Source organism: Lactuca sativa, chromosome 2 (genome assembly GCF_002870075.4).
Source record: "Lactuca sativa cultivar Salinas chromosome 2, Lsat_Salinas_v11, whole genome shotgun sequence".
Lineage (NCBI taxonomy): Eukaryota > Viridiplantae > Streptophyta > Magnoliopsida > Asterales > Asteraceae > Lactuca > Lactuca sativa.
The window spans coordinates 155,134,662-155,161,559 of NC_056624.2; the positions used below are offsets into that span (position 1 = coordinate 155,134,662).

The 26,898-nt window shown below is 35.4% G+C and overlaps 1 protein-coding gene across 1 annotated transcript; it reads right to left on the bottom strand.

Moving 5' to 3' along the window:
- Positions 1 to 3,261: 3,261 nt before the first annotated feature.
- LOC111883376 (glutamine synthetase-like) lies at positions 3,262 to 6,419 on the bottom strand. The gene is made up of 11 exons (NM_001405347.1): positions 6,151 to 6,419; positions 5,499 to 5,538; positions 5,288 to 5,391; positions 5,144 to 5,192; positions 4,932 to 5,038; positions 4,751 to 4,838; positions 4,507 to 4,635; positions 4,317 to 4,391; positions 4,133 to 4,224; positions 3,880 to 4,039; positions 3,262 to 3,790 (listed from the first exon to the last, which is right to left on the bottom strand). The coding sequence occupies exons 1-11, from the start codon at positions 6,222 to 6,224 to the stop codon at positions 3,632 to 3,634; spliced, it is 1,077 nt and encodes a 358-aa protein (NP_001392276.1). The 5' UTR covers positions 6,225 to 6,419; the 3' UTR covers positions 3,262 to 3,631.
- Positions 6,420 to 26,898: the final 20,479 nt, after the last annotated feature.

Below are 26,898 nucleotides of genomic sequence, written 5' to 3' on the forward strand. Positions count from 1 at the left end.
GGATGTGTGTAGCACCTGCTTATTCGACTGTGTGAACATGCTAGTTGTCAAATGCATTTATGAGATGAGTCTTCTCACTATACTTTGTAGGATGTTAGGCTATCTTTATGACTCTTGCATGTATGTTGGGCGGGGCCCGTGATGTTTGGTGGGGCCCGTTATGCGAACGTGGCCCAATATGTGGGTGGGGCCCGATAGTTGTGTGGGTGGGGTCCGATGTTATGTATGATATGTGGTATTGGGGGAACTCACTAAGCTTTGTGCTTACGGTTTATGTTTAAATGTTTCAAGTTCTGGTTCCAAGGAAAATGGTCCGACCTGATCGCACTGCATCCCCCAGAGATTTATTTTGCACTATCTATTTGATGCACTCTTTTGTTTTTAAGAATTTAGGTTTTGATTAAATGGTTGTATGGTTGGTGAATTAAAATTAAAAAAAATACTTTGTAGTTTTCGGACTTTACAAGTTGGTATTTTTGGGACGTAAAGATGTATGCATGCATCATATTGCATAATATGATTATACAGGATGAAGGAAAAACAATTTGACACTACAATGAAAATTAGAATTTACAAATATTCGAATGAGTAGAAATTTGCATGCTATAATATATGGAGAATAGAGGGGAAGTGTATGATTGCGCTACACACCACAACCTTCGTGATAAGTTAGTGGAACATGTTTTCAATGCTCATGTAAATCATGTCTTCGACAATTGGTACGACGAAACAAATGAAGACTTAGACATGTTTGAAGATGATTTAGGCGAGGATTATGACGATATAACCGACATTGATGAATGGTGTTGTACAATTCTACTATGTTTCGATTATGTTTTTTAGATTATGTAATATTCTTTTGATTATATTTTTTCAAATAATGACATAGTTTTCTTTTTAATAATTTTATATAATTATTAAATTACATTTTAATATATTTAATTTAAAAAAAAAAATAAGATGTAATGAGGGATGACATAATATCGGTTAAAGAGTTGAAGGGGAAAATGACATGATGCTGATGTGGTAGGCAAAAAATGAGTGGTACACCCGCCAGCTAAACCAACAAACTCTTAGGAACCGATTATTTAGCATTTGTGGTTATTTAGGGTTTATTGATTACTTAGCCCTATGTGTCGCAAGGCATGTTTAGATTCCTTTGGAGAGCATGCAGTTCCTTGTAAAGTGCTCCCGGGTTTCAAGTATCGACGCGATCTGGTTATGGGTGTTCTTATTTAGGGGCACTGGGGTTTCTGCCAAGAAAGATGTACCTGTGAACTTTCTGACTGACCCATTGGAAGAAAGATCAACACTTAGACCAGCTGATGTTTTAGTATTTGGATGCGTTGGAGAAAAACATGCATGTGTGGATCTAATAGTGGTTTTCCCTCTTGTGGGTTTGGAGAGTGGGGTTTTCACTATGGGACAAACTGCTTTAAAAGTTGCATCAAACAAAGTGGCAAAACATGAGAAAGCATGCATGGAAAATCAACACACGTTTATATCATTTGCATTTGATACTTTCGGTTTCCTTGTGTCAGAAGCTGTGTAGCTACTCAATAGAGTCCAACGGGTAATGATAATAATGTTATGACTCCAAAATCTATAGATGTTGTTTTAAAAGAATTATTTTGTCATTCAAAAGGGGGTTGCGGCACAGCTTGTTACTCGTTTACCCGTTATGTCTATGTAAAATTTTCTTTTATATATATATATATATATATATATATATATATATATATATATATATATATATATATATATATATATATATATATATATATATATATATATATATATATATTTAATAATTTCTAAAAAATTAGATGAAAATATGTTAAATATGCATTTAATTAATTTTATTTTTTTGTTGCGGATATATAAACATAAAAATAACATCGGTCACTTTCGACCGTTTAGTGAATTGAAAAGCAAATTAATATATACAAATATTACTAACATCCAAAACCACACCTCATCTCATAGTTCATGCAGTTCTCTACAAATATACCCTATAAAAAGAAATATAAAGTCCACCTGAAATAAAAGCCTAAAGCTAAACACCAAGTCGAGAAACAAGGTGGGAGTTGGCCTTAACTCATAATTTAGCATTATCATTTTATTTTTTGTCATCATTGATTAGAGTTGGTTAGAAAGAAAAAATGTTGTTCGACATAAAACTATGATGGGTGAGGACTTAGGCCCACACATACTTTGTGCTCTCCAACATCCAACGTCATTACAACACCAAAGCTCTTTCTCGACAACGTAAGGAATAACTTTAGCAACATATTAAACAATCAAATCACAAACTATATAAAAATAATAAATAACGCATCTCTTCTCTAAAAACTTTAAAGAACTGAAGTTCACTTTCCATCTATCAAGTCGTTATCCTATTAAATAGTTAGAAGTTGACCCTTCAGATTTTAGGAATGAACGGAAAGTCTTGAAATGTTTCTAAAGGATCATGTAGTCGGCTTTTTATTTGCACACAAGACAAAGATAATCCTAAATACAAAACAAAACGATATTTAACCTTCCTTGTACGTATCTTGCACACATTGTTACAACATTGTAGTCATCGATTTGGCTGTCTTATCAAATGAAAACACGATTGCACAAAATAGTATATATATTTTTTTTAATAAATCCCCAAAAACTAACACCAAAAGAGGACAAGACTAATAGAAATCTTCAAATACATGGATAATATTTCTTAGAGAGCAAACTAAGTCGACAAAACGCTATCCTTTTGATAAGAGTATATGTGAAGGTAATACACATTGGTTGATCATAATGTAGTCATGGCGAAGGCTTGAAGCTATATGTATTGAAGAACTAACATATGTGTTACATATTAACCTCAAATAAAAAGAAAATATTAGAATATACCAAAAGCAACTAAAAGTGCACACTTTAATGAAATGGCTGTCTTAGTTAATAGATTAAATTTAATCATTAATATGTCACATTGACTATTGACGTTGAATATATATGGGATTTAATGGTCATTAATGTAGATTAAATGTAACCATTGTAGTATGTCACATTGATTATTGACGTTGAATATATATGGGGGTAATAAAGACAAAAAATAAGTTATTTATTATATGACGACTAGCAAATAAATGATTGTTTTACAAAATTAAATTGGGTTGAACTTTCGTAGGAAAAAACAGTAAATTTATATGAAAATTGGAATTAAGATGGACAATCTATTAAACTATGTATTGTAACTATATAGTACAATGTATTATTGATGCATATAATGTTAACACAAATAAAATGGAAGCGTAGCAAGATACAAGGGATAAAAATCAACCCTTCATATTTGTTATTATCATAGACAATATCGACAATATTCCCATGAATCACCATGGGAGAAATCTCAAATCAAGTAGTAGCTTTACATGCATTTTGGACTCAAAATGCTTTGCTACAAGAAACATGAAACACAAAACTACCATTACCATAATAACCATAACGATCAACATGCAACACAAACAAACAAGAACAATATCTAATTTTCAAGAAAATAAACAAGAAGGGTTGTTTTGTTTGTTCCCAATTCTAATTTCATTTTTTCAAATCTCCCTCCCAATCAGGCTTCATAATTTTCGATCTCTTTTCAAGATTTGTTGTCCCACAGAATGGTAGTCTCAGCAATCATGGAAGTCACGACATATGGATCCATGTTTGAAGCTGGCCTTCTGTCCTCAAAGTAACCTTTCCCTTCTTTCTCTGTGTCTCTTCCAACACGAATAGAAGCTCCACGGTTTGCAACACCCTAAACACAAGTTTTCATACACAAAATCAATCTTTTTGTCATTAAAAAAAAACGAACTTATTTATATGAACATGAACATGATGTAGTACCCATAAAAAGGTGTTGATATCAGCTGTTTCATGTCGACCAGTGAGCCTACGTTCATTGCCTTCACCATATGCAGCAATGTGTTCCTTGTGCCTCAATCCCAACTTCTCGATAGCTTTCTTGATCACCTCATATCCTCCCTCTTCCCTCATGGTTTTTGTACTGAAAGATTGTGAAGAATCTAATTAGAAGAAAGTCGTAATGATAAAGCCACCATTGTAATGGAAATAGAGAAGTGCTTTTGTCATACAATACCTGTAATTTGTGTGAGCACCAGCTCCATTCCAGTCACCCGGAATAGGCTTGGGGTCAAATGAAACCACCACCCCATAAATCTCAGTGATCCTCTGAAGAAAATAAACAAGAAAAAGATTAATTTTTCACCATTGAAGTGCTTCAAGAAAAATAAAAGAAAAGAAGACGAAAGATTTTAAGGTACCTCAAGAATGTAACGAGCGACCCAGATTTGATCAGCTGCAGCTATGCCTACGGAAGGTCCTACTTGAAATTCCCACTACAATACAAAGTTACAAACATAAAAATCTCAACTTTTTGCTTCTATTGGCTTTAAAATGGAAAAACGGCGAAATAGGGAGATGGGTTTTGCTCGAAAGATTCAGAAAGTTTACTTGTCCAGGCATAACTTCGCCATTGATGCCGCTAATGTTGACGCCAGCGTAAAGGCAAGCTTTGTAGTGTGCATCAACAATATCACGTCCAAAAGCTTTATCAGCGCCAATTCCACAGTAGTATGGGCCCTAAACCACATTGAATCGATGAATATAAGGTTGAATCAAATAAAAAGTATTGATTTTTATGACTTATGAGCATAAAGACGGAAAGAATGATTGATAGATTGATTGATTTGATTACCTGTGGACCAGGGAAACCACCTAGAGGCCAACCCAATGGCCAGTTGGTGTCCTTCTGCAACAAGGTGTATTCTTGCTCAATTCCGTACCTGATAACACCCAAAAAGTGAAGAAATTTGGTTAAAAAGTTTGAAATTTTTTAAAGAAATTTGAAGGGTGGAAAGGGAATTTAGTCGATTTACCATGTAACCTCCTTTTCGACTTCTGGGTTGCTGAAGATTTTGGCGGCGGCGGCCCTCTTGTTGGTGGGGATTGGTTCGCCGGCGGGAGTGTAAGCATCACACATCACCTACATTACGTAAATATAAAGAAATTTGGGTTAGAAAGTCAAAATCTTTAAAGTTAATTAATTATAGATTATAAAACCCAAAAAGTATGGATCTTGAAAATGTACCAAGATATGGTTGCCTCTCCTGAATGGATCTTTGAAGATTGCTTGAGGGCTGTTTTGATTCATCAAGAACATGTTTTTAATTCAAAAAATCAAGAAAAAATAAGTTAAAAATTAGAGGGTATGAACTATGAATCGATTACGCACTATATGATGACTTCACTGTCTTCTCCGGGAGCTTGCCCTGTGCTAGAGCCATCGTAGTTCCACTTCGGAAGCTCACTGGGATCCGACACAGGCCCTGAAAGTGTCTAAAGAACACAAAAAGATCGAAGAAATTGTATCGAATTAGTTTAAAGAAGATGACAATGAAGCTGAAACCCTGAAATACAAGAGAATGGTTGAATTGATTGCTTACTCTTGCTTTGCTTCTAAGATCCATACCCGATCCGCCGATCCTGTTTGAACATCAATCATTTAGGAATTGGGATTAGTCAAGAAACAAAAAGAAGAATGGATGGTGGTTAAAGTAAGCTAAAAGTCGTGGAAAAAATTCAAGAAAGTAAAAGATACGTATAAACTAAAGAATGTGATTAATGGTTTAAGCCTTTAGATCTAATTGCTTTTGGATTCTTTAACACATTCGGTAAATGACGAAAAAGTCCGAACTTTTCAATTGTGGTATACGAGATGAAGTACAAGAGAGGAAAAGAAGATCGGATCAATCGTTTTCAATAGTTGCTGTGTTTGTACAGATTCGAGATCACCCAATCACCCATATCTCGTAGATCCAACAAGTCGAGATTAGTTTGTTTCCATTGGTTCAAAAGATTTCTATGTATCTAACGTTTACACCATGATCAAACACAAAACTGTGGATAAAAATTCAGAATCTAGCAAAAATCGTAAACGAAAATAAAGATTTAACTCCTACTAAAACCCTTAAAGAGTCCAAACTTAGTTCGGAGATTCATAGCAAAAAACAGAAACGTATGAAGAATCCAAGAAGAGAGGGAGAGATTCATGGCGAAAAACAGGGGATTTGATAAGCATAGGAAAAGGCAACCAACCATATATACTCGGCGATAATCTTATCGGTGATACTAGAGAGGTCGAGGTTGACGAGATCCGAAAGCAGAGCCATGAGATCGAAGTGATGAAATTATTTGGAGGCAGAGGATAAGAGGGATGATAATCGATACAATTAGAGAGGGTAAGTGTGGGTTTTTATAAGTGCAGTAGTTCTTCTAGATGACGATCGATGATGATACGAAGTGGTATTATAATACACTTCAAATTGCGAAAAGGTTTGATATTTGATTTATCAAATAGGTTGACACCATGCTTTTATTATAATTAAATATTTGCCAAAATAAAAAGGTTAATAAATTAGATAACGATTCAAATAAACTTAAATTTTATTAAAAAATATTTTTTTTAGTTGTAATTTAATTTTTTTAATAAAAATAGTTTAATTTATAATCCGCTAATATAATTTTTAAAACTATAAATAATATAAACAATTTATTTTATTATAAGAAAAACTAACTTTTTATGTTTTTATTATTTATTGTAAGATTATCAAAAAAAAATCAACATGAACACATATTGACCTTTGGTGACTAATTGTAAAATCAAAAGATTTGGTATATGTTGCTTTTTTATTTCTTATAAAATAATTTGTTTTTTAATTATAAGTTATGGTTACAAAAATAAAAAACAACCAATTACAAGCTTACATGTGACTGATTTATTGTATGTTTGAAAGGTTGGAACGACTTAACTTAAGAAAAATTGGGCGTCTTTTTTATTTGGTACAGGTTGTTTCGTTAAATTTGCTTCATTAGTATGCTCACATATGACTTTGATTGTTTAGGACTAGTAGGTCGACTCCCAAATAAGCAATCCTTATTTTAACAACTTGAACAATAGCAATGAAAATTTCCCCTTTGTTAGTGAGATTATATTAGCAAATACATAAACAAGAATATGTTATTACTATGGTAACATATAGAATTACATGGAACGATGTTCCTTATCGATTCTTATAAATATCGTTTATGAGGTCAATAAGCTAGTTCACGTGGATGTCTATTTATCAGGTTGTTCGTCTAAACCACAATCAATATAGATGCTATAAAAAAAAATTTGTTAATATCTCAAGAAATCTCAATTTCCTTTTTTTTTTAAAGATCGTTAATGGATTTGGTGAGGATCACTACTACATATAATCTAATATTCAATTATATAATATAGAAGATAAATGATTTATATAAACACACCGAAAAAAACGAAAAACCAAAAAATATAAATATTAAGAGTTGAGAACCAACCCGTATAGGAGGGTATGGTTCCTGTTTCGGTACCTAAAATTCAATTTAATAACTGATTGAAACCTAAAGTACATTGTTATTTATGGGTTTTTTTGAAACTCAGTCAATTCTTAACCAATTAAGGTGATTCAAAAGCCTAAAATGTACCCAAGATAGAAAGTTGCGGATTGGGTAAAAAATCAGCTCAATCGTGGGTCGTATAAACAAGTTATGGTTGTTTAAATTTAAGGAAAACTTCTACGAAGTGTTGGAAACAACTCTAATAGCCCTTGTTTATGGTTGTATAACTCGGTCACCAATTAAGGTGATTCAAAAACTTAAAATGTAGCCAAGACAGAGAATTACAACCAGGATGGTCACAAGATCTCGAAGAAACCAGGATCTCCACCCCCAAACACCAAGATAATTAACGTTATCTCGAGCGTATCTAACATTTGTGGTACTTCTTATTCTCACGCTAAAAGAAACGTCAAGGTCTCTAAAACGGAAAATGAAGATAGACCACAGAAGAATACCTCGGTTAGCAATGAAAAGGAAATTACGTTTGATGAGACGGACAGGGAAGGGATCCATGATCCTCACCATGACGGACTCGTGATAATATTGTACATTGCCAACCACTTTATCAGAAGGACCCTTGTTAACAGAGGATCCTCAGTCAACATCATACACTTGAACGCACTGGAGAGGATGAATATCCCGAAATCAGAGATAATCAAAAGATCCTCGGTCCTCATAGGATTTAGCGGAGAAACGAAACACACCATTATGGAAAGAAAGCTACCAATATACACAGATGGGGTAAACTCTATACAAAATTTTTGTGTTATAGACACTTTATCTTCTTATAATGTGATATTAGATAGACCATAGATCCACAAGATGAAAGCGGTTCCATCAACATATCATCAGTGTGTAAAGATGCCTACTCTGTGGTGAATAGTGAAGATCATGGGAGATCAACAATAGTCAAAGGAATGTTATAAAACCTCTATGAAGCCTACGACGAAACCCCAACGAGCATAGTAATTAAAGTAGGGGGCACAACACGTTCTAGAAAGGAAGGTGCAAGACATGAAGGAAGTGCCCTTGAGCAGCGAGGATCCTGAAACCAAAGTCCTCATAGGATCCTCAATACCTGAGAAAAATGAGCAAGACCTATTAAACTTCCTTGAACCAGAAACAAGACGTTCGCATGGAAACACGAAGATATGACAGGTATAGAAAAGAGTACTATCACTCACAAACTTAATATTGATCTTTCTTTCAGACCGATACATCAAAAGAGAAAGAAGTTTGCACCCAAAAGGAATCAGATCATCCAGGAAGAAGTGGAAAAGCTCCTCAAGATAGGGATGATCAAGGAAGTGAAGTTCCTGAGATGGATAGCTAATGTAGTTGTCATATAAAAGAAGAACTGCAAGTGATGAGTATGTGTAGACTACACGGATCTTAACAAGGCTTGTCCTAAGGATCCTTTCCCTCTACCACACATTGACTCCATGATAGATGCAACGGTTGGCCATGAACTCTTAACCTTCATGGATGCTTTAGCAGGATTCCAACAAATCCATATGGAACCATCCGATCAAGAAGATACAACATTTATAACACCAACAGGTATATATTGTTACACTGCAATGCCTTTTGGTCTTAAAAATCCATGTGCAACATATCAAAGACTGGTGAACTAAATGTTTAAAGACTAGCTGGGGGACACCATGGAGGTCTACATTGACGACATGGTGGTGAAGCCCATGAAAGCTGAAGATCATCTTAGTGATCTCAAAGAAGCCTTCAACATTCTAGACAAATACAACATGAAGTTGAATCCATTTAAATGCTACTTTGGGATGAAGTCGGGCAAGTTCCTTGGGTATATGGTAACCAAGAGAAGAATAGAAGCAAGCCCGGAGCAGATCAAATCAATTATCGAGCTGAAATATCCATCTTCAACAAAAGACATCCAAAGGCTAACCGGAAGAATGGCGGCACTCAACAGGTTCATTTCAAGATCCTCAGAAAGGTGTAAGCCCTTTTATGATATCTTGAAAAAGAACAAGAAGTTTGAATGGACTAAAGAAAACGAAGAAGCTTTTCAGGAACTCAAAATATTTAAGTTCTGCGCCACTGCTAGTGAAGCCTGTAGATGGGAAACCACTTCTCCTCTACCTCTTGGTATCCTCAAGTTCGGTAAGTGTTTTCCTAGCCAAGGATCTTAATGGAGACCAATATCCTATTTACTAGGTAAGTAAAAGTCTTCTGGATCCTGAAACCAGGTATTCTCATCTCGAAAAATTAATTTTTGCATTAGTAACCGCTTCTACTAAATTAAGACATTATCTCGAGACATATACTATACATGTGAAAACTAATTATCTTATTAAGAATGTGATGAGAAAAGCAGAGATGTTAGGAAGGATGGAAAAATGGTCAATGAAGTTAAGCACGTTTGACATCAAATATGAGCCAAGATCCGCCACAATGTCACAAGAATTAGCAGACTTTGTGGCTGACTTTAGTGATGATCTACAAAACGAAGTAGACACTGAAGCTAAACAACTCCTAGAAGATGAACACTTTGGAAAATGAACACTATTCATGGATAGAGCTTCAAATCAAAAAGGAATCGGGCTAGGGATCATACTAAAATCGCCATAAGGGGACATCCTACCCCAGGAAGTTATTTGCGAATTCAACGCAACCAACAATGAAACACAATACGAAGCTTTCATCATGGGACTGCAATTGGCTAAGGATCTTCAGGTATTTGTTGATTATTTATTATTAACCAGTCACTTCAATGGATCTTATGCAATTAAAGGTGGAAGATTAGCATTATACCTCGAGATCCTAAAAAATTAGCCTCTGATTTTGAAAACTTTAGCCTAACCCAAGTTCTCAGGGAAGAAAACATAGAACCAGATGCATTAGCAAACTTAGGATCCTCCCTAAGGATCCCACCAGAAATGAAGATCCCTATAACCCACATAATAACTCCAGCTATAGAAGCCCTTTCCGACAAACCCGATGATCCTGAACAACCAATAAGTGTAGCATCCATTGGAGATCTTGATGCTCAGATCCCTCCTCAAAGGGATCCCGACGAACAGGATCCTCAAAGAAGTCCACGATCATGGATTTATGGAGTATCTCCAAAATGGCATGATCCCAACAGAAGAAAAAGCAAAAGATCATTCAGAACAAGAGTCTCAATATTCATAATAATCCAAGGTAAACTCTATAAAAAGTCTATGGCAGGTCCATATCTCAGATGCTTCGAAGATCCTGAAGTTACGGAAGTCTTGAAGGACATACATGAAGGAGACTGCGGCAATCACATCGGGTGCAGATCCTTATACTCCAAGGTATTGAGAATAGGATACTATTGGCTAACCATGAAGAAAGATTCTTTTCTACATGCTCAAAAGTGTGATGCTTGCCAAAGACATAACAACATCCTATATCAACCGGCGGAACCTCTGCATCCTATTATCTCTCCATGGCCATTCATGAAATGGGGAATGGATATAGTAGGAAAATTACCTATAGCTCCAGGATGAAAAGTCTTCATGTTAGTGATGACCGATTACTTCTCGAAGTGGATCGAAGCTGAAGCCTTCATCCTGGTTAGAGACAAAGAGGTAGTCTTATTTATTAAACTTAATATCTTGACCAGATTTAGGATCCCTGCTGAAATCATATGCGACAAGGGATCCCAATTCATAAGCAATAGGACAAGAGACTTTTACACGAGTTGGGGGATCAAAATGACAATGTCCATTCCTATTCATCCCCAAGTTAATGGTCAAGCAGAATCTAGCAACAAGATCATAGTAAACAACTTGAAGAAAAGGCTAGATGAAAATAAAGGAAGATAGGCAGAAGAGATTCCTTTCGTCCTATAGGCAGAGAGGACTACCTCGAAAGTAGCCACAGGTCTGACCCCCTATTCCTTGGTGTTTGGGATAGAAGCAATGACCCTACCAAAGTAGTGATCCTGACAACAAGATACTCGCTCCAAAATCAAGAAAACAATGACAGGATCCTAGACCAGGATCTTAACACTGTTGATGAACTCATAGATCTAGCCAAGATAGGCATTGCTGCTCATTGACAAAGGATCACCAAGGCTTACAACAAAAACATAAAAGTTAGAAGATTCCAAATAAGATACTTGGTATTAAGGAAAACATTCCAAAACACCAAGGATCCTAGTGCCTGTAAACTAGCTCCTAAGTGGGAAGGACCATATCTCATAGATTTTAAAGCAGGAAAAGGAGCATATTGGCTAGCACACTCGAATGAGACATTTTGCCAACATCCTAGAATGTTATACATCTCAAAGGATACTATATGTAAACAAGATCGATTAATCTTCAACAAAACCGAGGTGCACATGTTCTTTACCTTAAACTTTTCATCATTACTTATTTTCTCCTCGAATACATCACTAACTTAAGCATCAAAGGGGTGTTAGCTAGACTAAATCCCACCCGTAGCTAACGTTTGCTATGCAGAACAACATACAGCTAAGAATATCCATAAGCAGTAATCCTAAAACATGAGGATCCTCAAGGTTGAAGATCCTGAAACTTAAGGATCTTGACACACGAAGATCTCAACATCTTAACACTTGAACAAATTACATTATATCAACGATATGATCTTTAAACTATCATACACACAAGCTAGAGACTGATCATCTCTCTTACACTTAAGGGTACTTAATCCCCTCTAAGGTTTAAAGAGCTAGTTACCTCTTTCACACGAACTAAGGTTTATACACCTCGCTTGAACGCACGATATCTAATTATGGGATATGAATAAGGGGATCATTTCATGATACAGTGGCTTGGGAATCCTTTTATCTTTGAACATAAGTTAAGATCCTTAAGGTTTATAATATTTTCATGTTATCTAAAATTGTTATCTTACCCCAAAAATTACATAAGGTTTATAACATCTTCATGTTATCATGCGTTGGGATTTTTCCCAAGTAAATACACACGAATCATAACATATTCATGTTATCATAGGTAGGGATAGTTCTCATGAAATATGTCACAAGTTGGTATCCTCCCCAGTATATAACATTAACATGTTATCAATTGAACTTATGGTGTTACCAATGAATTTTGTCAAAGTCTATAACCTGAACAGGTTATCCTAAGAAGGGAATTCCCCCGTATAATCTTATGATTAAGGATCCTCATTAAGGATCCTCATCCTTAATGGTCCTCATCATTAAAGATCCTCATCGATATGGATCCACATTAGTAAGAACCTTATCATCAGAAGTCAACAGCGATCCTAAGTTCTTTTCTAAGGTGATATTTATCCTCAATAAATTCTAAGGCTGAAAAGCTTATGAAGCTTAAGGAAAAACTTGAAGACAATCAGGTTCCATCTATCCTTATTCTCGAGAAGCTCTAAGTAAAGTTTAAGGATCCTGAATGTTCTAGGATCCTAAGCAAAAATCATTTGGCTATAAGAATTCAAATGTACTAAAAATGATTCACTAAAAGAATTTTGTCTCATGATTGTTTGTAGGAACCAAGTTTTTTGGGATCCTGATTATTTAACAATCCTAGTATCGTAATAATCATGTAGAAAAATCAAGAGAGAAATATAAAAAGAAAACACAACCATTGCATTAAAAAAGGATTACGCACCAACCCAACCAAAAGATTAATTGCTTTACATTACTAATGAAAATAAAAACTAGATAAACTAACTTCTTGCAAGCCTAGACCTTAGCCTGGTCATCATCGGTCGCATCTTTCTTCCCCTCCTTCGGTCAGCGGCAGTACAGGATCCTGATTGGTGGTAGCAGACTTGACAATTAATTGGGCTAATGCCTGATGCCAACCAACTACATTCTAGGATCCTGAATTTTTAAGATCTTCAACAAGCTTGATCTTAGCTTCCCAAATAGCTATCGCAACACTGCTCTTCACCTCCTCAATCTCTGCAGCGTGCTCACCTTCTTTCTTAGCCTTCTCCTTACTCAAAAGTTCCACTCGTTTTAGAAGATCCTTATTGGTCGCCTTCCACATATTTTCCTGTTCCTGAAGAGTCTACTCAGTTCTCTTAGCTTGGAACCTCAAATCGGCAGAGATATGGTCGGAAACCTGAGAAAGATTTAATGATAGTAAGAAATAGAAAAATAACAAAGAATGAAAGAAAAACTTACGGCTTGAGTAAAAGTGGTCAACTTCCTAAGAGCATCCTCAATGCCGAGATTCTCTAAACCAAAATCCACGACTTCAGAAGGCTTTCGCTTTCGAGATCCTAAAGCCTTGACTATAGGGTCTACGTGAGATCTCTTGGGAGGAAGAAGAGTGACATCTTTTTCTTGCTTAACCTTGATCAAACCGTTGGTCATATCGTCTTCAAGATCTGCCAAACCAAAATGAGCCTTGGACCGAGTAGCCTTGGAGCCTGTCAAAGATCCCTATCAACTCAGGATCTTTATCAATCTAAAAGAAGTATCCAAGCTAAATAATGTTACCAGTAGCCATAGATGCATTAGTAGAAGAACCCTCTTAGAGGCTGGAATGTTCAAACATGAACGACCTTTCAAGTGCAGGAAGTGCGAGAAATTTGGAAACCTTGTCCTCGGAATAATCAATAGCAGGAACAAGCTCCTCAAATCTAAATGTTGCATCAAAATAAATGAAATAAGGGAAGTAAATTTCAAGATCCTTAAAATTTCAATTCAAATACTACCCTTTTTAATCCATGTTTTTGGCAAGGAATCCCCGTTGAGAATCGAATCATGTCTCACGAAGAAGTATTTTTCCTTCCAAGCACCATCATTTTGTTTAGATTTTAGAATGAGGTGGGGTTAGTTCGTCTTAACTCTTAATAGGAATGGGAATAACCGAAAGTAGAAAGATTATAAACGAGAGCCAGCTCAGGTACCCGATGTCCATATTTTTGGACTGATTCAAGAGATCAATTCAAAACAGGATCCTCCAAACCACAAGAACGGCTTGGATATAAGAAATTTGGGTAGTCGAAAAGAAATCACGAATGATACCAGTAAAAGGATAAGTTAAACCTAGAGTAAATGGGTATTCATTAAAGCAAACCCACGTCGGAGAAACAAAATTCGGTTGAATGGTGGCCTCTAAAGGTCGAAAAACTACATCGGAAGCAAAAGCCCCAATGGCTTTCAACGATTTCATATCCTTATCATTGAAGGAGCAAACCTCATCATAAGATAAGATTACTTGATCACTGAAGTCGTTCTCGGGAGAAGTAACAACACTAGCTCGAGAACGACTAGTTTTCTTAACCACGACGAAGAAAATCGGAGGAATAGAAGAAAACAAGTAAGAGGAAAATGTACCCTCCTAAAAAGACGATGACGATTGAAGAGAGTAAAGAAGAAATTACCATAAGCCCATATTTATAGCAGAAAAGAGAAAGATGATTTGATTGCTTCTCGGTTACCTCGAGATGGATAAAACTTATCCATTAAGAGACAATTTTTAAACTCTTCTTATATTATCGGGGGCAATTGTTAGGGCCAGGATCCTCAAACCTCATCAAATATGTAGGATCCTCAACTATCTCAGGATCCTGACTATTACCGTTATTATTACTTACTGACATTTATAACAGTTGTATTTCATTTTTAATTGACACATATGCAGAAATAGTCAAGAGAAGAATTATTCTCAACAGAGAGTCGTCTCATCTATGATAAAGATCCGGAATACCAAGTCCAACAACGTTCACAAAGCTAGTCATAGAGGATCCCGGGAATATCGGAAATCTTGTTAGCTAGTTTAGACTATAAATTGACACATGTATTTTGCACAAAACACACATTATTTACTCTTAGCTTATTCTATGAACTTTTTCACTTGTTCTTACTAGCAGACTTGCCAATCAATTGGGCTAATGCCTGATGCCAACCAACTACATTCTAGGATCCTGAATTTTTAAGATCTTCAGCAAGCTTGATCTTAGCTTCCCAAATAGCTATCACAGCACTGCTCTTCACCTTAGAAATCACCTCCTCAATCTCTGCAGCGTGCTCACCCTCTTTCTCAGCCTTCTCCTTACTCAAAAGTTCCACTCGTTTTAGAAGATCCTTATTGGTCGCCTTCCACATATTTTCATGTTCCTGAAGAGTCTACTCAGTTCTCTTAGCTTGGAGCCTCAAATCGGCAGAGATATGGTCGGAAACCTGAGAAAGATTTAATGATAGTAAGAAATAGAAAAATAACAAAGAATGAAAGAAAAACTTACGGCTTGAGTAAAAGTGGTCAACTTCCTAAGAGCATCCTCAATTCCGAGATTCTCTAAACCAAAATCCACGACTTCAGAAGGCTTTCGCTTCCGAGATCCTAAAGCCTTGACTATAGGGTCTACGTGAGATCTCTTGGGAGGAAGAAGAGTGACATCTTTTTCTTGCTTAACCTTGATCAAACCGCTGGTCATATCGTCTTCAAGATCTGCCAAACCAAAATGATCCTTGGGCCGAGTAGCCTTGGATCCTGTCAAAGATCCCTATCAACTTAGGATCTTTATCAATCTAAAAGAAGTATCCAAGCTAAATAATGTTACCAGTAGCCATAGAAACATGAACGACCTTTCAAGTGCAGGAAGTGCGAGAAATTTGGAAACCTTGTCCTCGGAATAATCAATAGCAGGAACAAGCTCCTCAAATCTAAATGCTGCATCAAAACAAATAAAATAAGGGAAGTAAATTTCAAGATCCTTAAAATTTCAATTCAAATACTACCCTTTTTAATCCATGTTTTTGGCAAGGAATCCCCGTTGAGAATCGAATCATGTCTCACGAAGAAGTATTTTTCCTTCCAAGCACCATCATTTCTTTTAGATTTTAGAATGAGGTGGGGTTAGTTTGTCTTAACTCTTAATAGGGATGGAAATAACCGAAAGTAGAAAGATTATAAACGAGAGCCAGCTCAGGTACCCGATGTCCATATTTTTGGACTGATTCAAGCGATCAATTCAAAACAGGATCCTCCAAACCACAGGAACGGCTTGGATATAAGAAATTTGGGTAGTCGAAAAGAAATCACGAATGATACCAGTAAAAGGATAAGTTAAACCTAGAGTAAATAGGTATTTGGGAAAGCAAACCCACGTCAGAGAAACAAAAATCCGGTTGAATGGTGGCCTCTAAAGGACGAAAAACTACATCGGAAGGAAAAGCCCCAATGGCTTTCAACGATTTCATATCCTTATCATTGAAGGAGCAAACCTCATCATAAGATAAGATTACTTGATCACTAAAGTCGTTCTCGGGAGAAGTAACAACACTAGCTCGAGAACGACTAGTTTTCTTAACCACGACGAAGAAAATCGGAGGAATAGAAGAAAACAAGTAAGAGGAAAATGTACCTTCCTAAAAAGACGATGACGATTGAAGAGAGTAAAGAAGAAATTACCAAAAGCCCATATTTATAGCAGAAAAGAGAAAGATGATTTGATTGCTTCTCGGTTTGTAAGTCCCTAATCTGCTTGTGTATCAATCAGATCCGTTTAATGGTGCGGAATCACAATCAAACGGATGATGTCAGATCAAATAGAAGAGAAGGAGAAGAAGAAGAAGATGATGATAAATCTATGTATGATATGATTAGAATGAATTTCCGGATACAAAAGATTTACACACAAAACTTTTCTCTAGTTTCTCTCTCTAGAACACCTTCAAATGCACACACTTAAGCTTCTCTAGTGTTCATCAATCTTTTCCTCACACCCCTCACCCCTATATATATACATGAAAATATGGGCCGCAAACAGGGTTTACGGCCGTAAACCAGTTTACAGCCGTAAACACCCCCTTGGCCATAAACCTGACCGTAAACACATAAGATATTACATAAAAATACAATTTCCTAGAAAAGCATAGTATAAACCATAATATTGACCCAACAATCTCCCCCTTGGTTTATAGCTTTCTTTTCTTAATTGACCCAACAAGCTCCCCCTAAAAAGTAGCTGGCTTTTCTTGTTAATCTTCATCGAGAGCTTGGCTTCAGCATTTATCTTCAATGAATGATTTTATCTTGAGCAGTTGGGCTTTTCTTCAAAATTTTGGCATTGAACGCACGTCGAGTGAGGAGGCTTGACGTACTGATTCTTGAAAGATAGCTCTTTCAGCTTGCGAATCTTCAAAGAGAACATCACAGAGAACTGAACTTCTAGATCACTTCAGCAGGTACATGATGGGTTTTAGCCATAAGAACTGTTGGATTAATGTCTAAGTCCATAACTATAATTGGTAAGACTTGACCCGACCCGGCATGGTCCATTTGGGTTGCATGGCATCATGCATTTGGATAGACTATAATGAGAGAAATAAGACACTTATGGTTATTAATATATTATAAGTTCTAGTATATTAATAATAAGAATAATAAGATTATTTAATTAGTATTGATCAAGAATTAATCTAGGATTAATTAAATGATCAAAAGAAGACTAATTAAATATATGGGTTGATTGTGTAAATCATCCGTACTTGTATAGTGGGCTAATGCTCCATGGATAATCAAGTTGGGCTAAAACCCATAGGATGGTCCATGGATGCTCCATGGTGTATTTGAACCCATGGATCCAAGGAAATGGAAAGTCATGACAATTAGGGTTTACCCTAATTATAACACTATATAAAGATCTTATTCTTGACAAAATCGGCGACTAGTATCATTCTAGAGAGGGCTAGCCGATTTTCATGAAGTGTAGAATTCTCTCAAGTTATTCCAAGTGTATTTGGTGTTGTGTGAACCATTTAAGGTGTCACACTTGGGGCACTAGGCACTCAAGCTTCATGAAGACTTTCTACATGAAAGAGGTATGTATTCTATCTTGTTATATTCATTATTTTATATGCTAGATTAGGATAATACCTTGGATGTTCATATTTGTATGTATAATAGAGAAAACATAGATCCAAGGTATTTAGGTTTGCATGTACACTTAGGAGTGTTAGAATGCTCAAAACCCAACAAGAACATCCTATGTGCTCATGCAAACCCTAATGCTTGGATCTAGGTTTCTCGATTGTACATGCAATTCATCCAAGACTTTAAACCCTAGATCTAGCATACAATTAATCAAATTAACTTATGAATGGGGTTTAGATCTTACCTTGATTGTTATGTAGCAATAACAATCTCAAATCCTTCTTGTAATGACTTTAGAAAGCTTAGAGTCACAAATGTCACTCCTCTAATGGTTCACAAACACCAAGAGCAAGAGGATGAAGAATAAGGAGAAAGGAGGCTGCCCAAAACATGTGAAAACCCTAAGGAACAAGTTCACCACGTTTTTGAGTCTCAAGGGTCCTTTAAATAGTGAGGCTATTAGGGTTATCTAACAAGGAAACCCTAATTTGGATGCTTAAGCCCTAAGCAACCCATGGACTTCCTCCTTAGAGGCCTAGGACGATTTCTAATGGGTTTCCCCATAGAATTCGTCCACCCCTTTAATATGGAGTCCATTAGCCTAATATTCAACTATCACAAAATTGACAGTTCTAGTCCCTTAAGTTTAATTAATGTCTTTTAGCCACAAAATTAATTCTTATTAATTATTGACTAATATTAATTAAACAATATGATTTATCCTTTAATATATTATTCTCATAATATATTAACAAATCATAATTAAATCTCTCTCTCCATAATTCATCCTATCAAGTTGCTTCGGTGAAGGCAACCCAAAAGGACCATGCACCATCGGGTCAAGTACATACCAAAATAGTTATGGACTTAGACACCAATCCAACAGTCTCCCACTTGGATAAGTCTAATAACTATTTTGCGTCTGACTTCAGATCCTGATCTGCAATCGTAGCTTTCAAAAGCCGTTGTCAACTATGATCTTATCAGATACGCGTGTCCTTTAGATAAGGGATCATATATTCCTCCATTCTAGATATCGTATAGATATAAGACATGAATTCTAATCATTCTCTCTATACTATTTCCCGACTTCCGATTTATGACAACTGACAACAGACTACAATTGATCACATCAAATTAGTCCCGGCTTGGCCAAGCGCTTAGGTTCCATCACTAAATCATCGAGGGGCCCAAAGATATCGCTTTTATCCTACTTTGGATGAAAGGAACGGATAAACTTTGACTCAATGCTCGCCTGCACTCACTTACCGAATCACACACAACAATATGTTTTATAACACCAAGTTATTGGTGCGTTTACATATTATCAATGTGTAACCGACTCGCAAGATACAACTCACACATCTCGGTTTCAAGAATATAAGATGTTATCGTCTCACTAATCACTTGTGATAAAATCCATAAAGTGATCCAAGTGAGCGTGGGTTTAATCCAATGCTCAAATCATATTCATAAGCACTCATGAACGTTGCAGCAAACATTTGCTTATGTCTAACACTCTTTAGACAATCCACACACCAATTCACGACAGTCTTCATTCATATCTACTTCCAACATATGAACGACTGTGGCCCGTTCGAATAATTTGACTGTTCTGAACCAATTAAATTATTCAGGAAGTCAAAACATGCAAAGTGAAACACAAGAATAATACTAATCCCATATGCCTCAAACCTTTGAGTATAAATAAAACACCTTTTATGAATCACCATATCGATTACTCATTATTTGTTGTTTCGGGTAATCAACTTCTTACTTGAATTATTACAACACTTGTCCCATGCTCTTAGCATGCACACAATGTTTATCTATGGTTCTTAGTTTGTGAAATAGATCAAATGAACACATTTCCAATCATACTCATATCACAACTCTCAATCCTTTTCAAAATTGAAAGAATATCAAATTCTTGCCACTTATAAAATATGCTAGATTCTAACATTTTATGCAATGATCCTTTCATAATGCCATAGCATAAAAGTCACAATGACTATTGCCAATGAAATTACAAAGTCCTCTATTTGAGATTGTTACAATACAATTCCATAGATGTGATGTCTCTCACTCAAAGTACATCCCTTTGAACATCCTTTTGCATAAAATTTTTAATCTAGACATAGACTCTCAATATCCAACTCCCAATATGGATATATTTCCATATTTTCCATATGACAACTCATTCTTAATAGAATCTTTTTTATTCATAATAATGTCGATATGGTCCATCCAATACTATACTTCCAACTACTCACAAGCGACCAATCCTCAATGAGCTTTAGATCATCCTTTGATAGTTGTTTAATTATCTTAGTCAAAACCGATTCTTGTCCTTTTTCCCTCTAAATGCGCTAGACATTTGGAAAATTTTAGAATGGTCAAATATTATATCATTTGCAATTGATCCTTTACCCGAAGCATATAGGACCTGATGCATAATGTCTTTCATAAAGATTTGATACTTTATCAATCTTCTGCCATAATATTTTATGTGTCACATTCTCACAATTCTAACTATGAAGAGGGATGCCATAATCATAATCGAAATTTTGAGAACGCACTATGTATCCTTGACTAAATTTATTAACATTTCACAACCTAAGCCTTTAGATTTGAAATGAAGCATAATATTCTCTCCCTTAATTATAGCAAAACAACTTTTCAACCATTACGACTTTGCAAAGTATAAATCTTCTTTTCTATAATTAATATTGCTAACTTTCAATACTTTTCATAATCATACAAGCACAACATTTATGCTCCCACTATCATGATGATTATTATCATATAAGCATAACACTTATGCTCCCACTAGCTTTGACATGTATTCAGAAAATAGCTTAACTTCCAGAAAAAACAATACCTATTGAATTTCTTAAGTTCATGTTTCTAATACCTAATGCTTTGATAATCCTTTATCTAAGCTTATACACATTTGCCTTAGATAGCTCATATGTGTGTCTAAACAATTCAGACTAATTGCCAAATCTCAATTCAAATCATGGAAAGGGATACCGTAACCATAATCGAATTCGAGAATCCAATTTTCACAATTACTATCTTCTTAAAATCTCTCTTGGTGAAAGCATTTCCTCACAGTCATCTTCATGAAGGAGGGAATCTTATGACACTTAGATTTTAATGGTGTACGTGTTCCTATCCATGCGAATTTTGTCCAAAACCAAAGTTTGCGACAAATCCAAACTCGTATGGACCGAACTTTCTCAATCTTGATTTCTTGCCTTATGGTAACACCAGTGCCCACCATGTCTTCCAGGTAGTTAAGCAGCTCACCATTTCCTATCAATGTACTTTCCATTGATCAAAGTGCTTGCCTTTTATGCGTTCAAATGAGACCTCATAGAACTCACATGCATAATTAACTCGATTGGAACGGCAGAGAAACAAGATAGTGTCAACACGATAGGTTATAAACCTCAAATCGTGTGCTAGTGATGTTCAATAAGGTTTATTTTGATTTGTTCTTGAAACCATTCAAGACCATTAAGACTCCCACTGACTCCTTGACATATAAGATTCTCTTGTCAATAAACATTTCTTGACAAACAAATATTCAAGAGTTAGTGTAGCTTTTATCAAGACGAAACACTTCACAAATTGGTCCTCGTTGGTCTTTGTCTTATCCAAGACATTACAACTTACCAATTTCAAATGTGCAAGAATAAGAAAACCTTTTTCCAAATTCTACATTTGATGAATGTTATAAACCTTCTTAAGACTTGTCACTCAATGTCACAATCTTAACTCTAAGACTTGTTTTGGAACGAAGTATGATTGACTTCTTGATTTAACCATTTCTTCAATTATTGATTCCTCTTCTCAAAAATACAATTGTACTAAGACTCACTTAGAGGATTAATTGAGATATGGTTCTTAATCATTAAGACCTATCATAAAACATAATAAAAGGTACTCTTCCTTCTTCTTAGAATAGAGAAACTTTTATTTTTCTGCCTACTTGATTCTTCCTATTCGTTCTGCTATTGATTTAAACTCTTTCAATCAATTAAGAATTACACTTAATCTTATAAGTATAATCATATTTACTAAACCTTTAGTAAATCATGACGAATATCTTTGTTACTCTTGTGGTGGACTTGATCAACACACAACTTTGTGTACTAGATCTCCTAGTCCTTCACTTGACACTTTGTCAATGAATTAGTCTAATTTCCAAATATGAAATTTCTCATTCATCGTGCAACCAAGTTGCATGATTCCAAGTTTCTGTCCAATTGAAACTTGGGCGATGAGAAACTCTCCCTATTTGGTAAATTCTCGGCATTTCCACAAATAACATAATTAAGAATCAAATCCATTATTACTAATAATAGAAACATTCAAAACATCAATTTTTCATACACACCATCGCAAGGATAAATAAATAATATAAAAATCAAAATTTATTTTATTGCGGAAAAATTTGTCCTTACAATGTAATTCTTTGAAAAACTATGCTAATACATATTTCTTAGCAATCTTATTCTAACTCCAAGTAGTAGCTCAAGAATCTAATCTTCAAGTAATGTGATCGAAATCCATTTCTTCACAATTAGATTCCGCTCACTTCTTCCCTTAAGTTTCCTCTCCTTTCTTCGATTCTACAAAACATCAAATGTAATCTTATCACATCATGTATTAAGAATCTAGAATAGGAACTTAAAAGAGTTAGTTAACGGATTTTACCTAAATTATAGTCATAGGTTTTGACTCTCCCATCTCTTAGATCTCTTAGGTAAATAGGGTAGCTTCGTCTCCAATGCCCCTTCTCTTGGTAATAAAAGCAAATTGACTCTTTTGGAACAGCACATGGAACTACTTCAGACATTGCCTTTCTCTTATGATCAAAATTTTCGATCATGGCATGCCTTTCGTTGCCATTGCCTATATCCATAGAGGTCTGGAAGGCAGATTCACCAATCAACTTTGCTTTTCCATTGAGCCAAACCATTGTTGATTCAGCAACAATAAGCATATAGGTGAGATCTATAAGGGTCACGTCGCGGTTCATCATATAGTACTCTCTTACGAACTCACTATACGAGTTAGGAAGTGACTAAAGAACCCAATCAACAGCCAGCTCCTCACAAACAATAGATCCCAACATTCTTAACCTATCAATGTGTGACTTCATCTCTAGGACGTGTGCACACACCGACTTTCCTTCTTCATGTTTACTTGCCAAAAGGGCTTGAGTGAGCTTGAACTTTTCAAGTCTTCGAACTTGTGGGTTAGGGAGAATAATTGGAGGAGGTGGAGGAAGTGAAGCATGATCTCTTGTTCCTCGTTCGAATTGTGGAATATCATCTTCATGTGGAAAGCTTGTTCCACGGGATTTGGGAATAACATAGTTGTCAAACTTTGACATCTACAAAATGGGAGAAAACAAATTCAAGTTAGTTGATTGATTGAGTTCTTAAAAAATCACCCAAATGAGATATTAAGGCTAGGACCCAACACAATACGCTACAACCTAGAAAAGGTATGTCGTAATCTAGTTGTAGAATATTTGAAGGTAAGTGAATGACGATTCACTAATTTTCCACCATGAAAAACGAAAAACCGATTAAGTTTTAAATGCTTTGAAAACTCCTAGTTCCTTTGAGATTCATTGAACTTTTCAATGGCATGTTTAAATCTCGATATGCCCCTCTAGTTTGTAACTGGGATGCCGAGGATCACAAAGCGGGTGTGAATAACCATGCAAACTTACATGGTGCCCCCACATGTTACAGTCACCTATTCGATGTGCTGGTTAACCACACACGCTCCACCGAACTATGACAAACATTGAGTCACCCTTTGCTACCTTTGCTTAGAACCATTTAGTGTGCCGGTTAACCACACACGCTCCACTAACGTCTTCGCAAGGGCACAAAGTGTAATTTCATGGAATTACATTAATTCACTTTCGCCTAAAGTAACTAAGATTGAGAATTTGTAAAAACATTTAGTTACTTTTGTACTTCATTATACTTATAGTGGAAGGTTTCTGTCCTATCCTACCCGTTCGGCTAACGACCCTCCACTAGTCAAGAGTTCGGTGGGTAAGAGTGGATACCCATTCAATCGCCATTTTATAGGCAATTTCCTTAAACACCCCTTATAGACCAACTTCGTGAATGAGGCCTACTAATGGTAAGACTGACTTTTACTCATACATATATATATATATATAATGTTAGACTTTTAATGTTTTATATAGTATAGGGTGTATTTTACACTTTTAAAATACTAGGTGGTCAAATTTAACAATTATACTTTCAATTCAATTAAATTGTGAACCAAAACTTTATGGATTTATTAAACCTCCTTTAATTATACACTTTAATTAATTAATAAAACCATAAGGGTGTGATTTGAACTTTTCAAAACAATATTAGGGTTTTAGAATTTAACATTTCTAAATTAAACTTTTAATCAACTTTTAAATTCCAAAAACTTGAGGGCAAGTTTTGAAACATTTCAAAACATTAGGGTTTCAACTATTTAAATTTCAAAAACAAAACTTTTAAGTTCAAATTTAAACTATAAAACCTAGAGGGGAAAAATTGAAACTTTTTCACAAGATAATTCAAATCTAAATTACAAATAATCAAACTTTATCTAATAAAACAAATGATTATCTAAATTTTGACAATTATCTTCTATTTTCGTAAGGATAATCACCAAATATTGATAAAATTCGGATTTTATAACAAAAACACGTTTATGGTAATTATCCAAAGCCAAAACAGGAAGAAAATCGCGAATATGAGCTGTTAGACGCTTTGACTCGTCGAGTCTGGAGCTGGACTCGTCGAGTACAGCTGACTCGGCAAGTTCAACAAGTGACTCGACGAGTCAAACATTCAGAAGCAAAAAATTTTGATTTTTAGTGCTAATTTCGATCAAATATGCATCAATACAATAGAAAGCAATCAAGGCTCTGATACCACTGATGGGTTTTAGTCATAAGAACATCCTATGTGATCATGCAAACCCTAATGCTTGGATCTAGGTTTCTCTATTGTACATGCAATTCATCCAAGACTTTAAACCCTAGATCTAGCATACAATTAATCAAATTAACTTATGAATGGGGTTTAGATCTTACCTTGATTGTTATGTAGCAATAACAATCTCAAATCCTCCTTGTAATGACTTTAGAAAGCTTAGAGTCACAAATGTCACTCCTCTAATGGTTCACAAACACCAAGAGCAAGAGGATGAAGAATAAGGAGAAAGGAGGCTGCCCAAAACATGTGAAAACCCTAAGGAACAAGTTCACCACGTTTTTGAGTCTCAAGGGTCCTTTAAATAGTGAGGCTATTAGGGTTATCTAACAAGGAAACCCTAATTTGGATGCTTAAGCCCTAAGCAACCCATGGACTTCCTCCTTAGAGGCCTAGGACGATTTCTAATGGGTTTCCCCATAGAATTCGTCCACCCCTTTAATATGGAGTCCATTAGCCTAATATTCAACTATCACAAAATTGACAGTTCTAGTCCCTTAAGTTTAATTAATGTCTTTTAGCCACAAAATTAATTCTTATTAATTATTGACTAATATTAATTAAACAATATGATTTATCCTTTAATATATTATTCTCATAATATATTAATAAATCATAATTAAACCTCTCTCTCCATAATTCATCCTATCAAGTTGCTTCGGTGAAGGCAACCCAAAAGGACCATGCACCATCGGGTCAAGTACATACCAAAATAGTTATGGACTTAGACACTAATCCAACAGTACAAAGATAGCAACATATTGATTGATGAGGCTTCAATTCAATCTGGCACATAATCTTGAAGTCAGCTTCACCTTGCTTCTGGGGTTGAAAGATTGAATGTCGAAAGAATAATCTTCATTTCTTTCTCCTTCAATGCGAATTCTTCGACGCTCACGGATGAAGCCTTGTCTCAGAAATCTTCGACACAAACTCCATGAGTCTTATCTATACCTGAAATCACTTTTCAAGACAAAACAAAACTAAAAGAAAACTTAGCACAAAAACAAAAATATTTTTTGGATTTTTGATTTTCTTGAACAAGAAATAAAACATAAATAACACTATTTTTTTAATTTTTTTTATTTCTCCCCTAATATTTAGATTAGAAGTAACTATGAACAAATTTAACAAAAATAAAATGATATCTAACTTTAAGAATGATTTGGGATCAAATTTTTTAGACAACCTTTATTCGCTTGTCGGTATCTTCTATCTTCACATCTTTGTCTGGTCGATCGTAGGTATTGTTGTCCACTTAAACACGAAAAGTTGTGACAAAATTAGGACATACTATTAGTTATAAGACAAATTGATCCTAAGTTCCTAGATACTATATCTTAAGGACCATTCAGCTGACGACGACCAGGGATATTGTTGTCCACTTAAATTGAGCAACGAGATCTATAGACAATCTTTGAGTGTTCAATTTTAATTGTACTGGAATATGTTTCCTACTTCCTAATATGCCCCAGTAATCAAGAACTTCCAGAGTACTTCTTACATCGGGTGAGCAGACAATCATTGGGAGAGAAGATTGATTCATATTATTA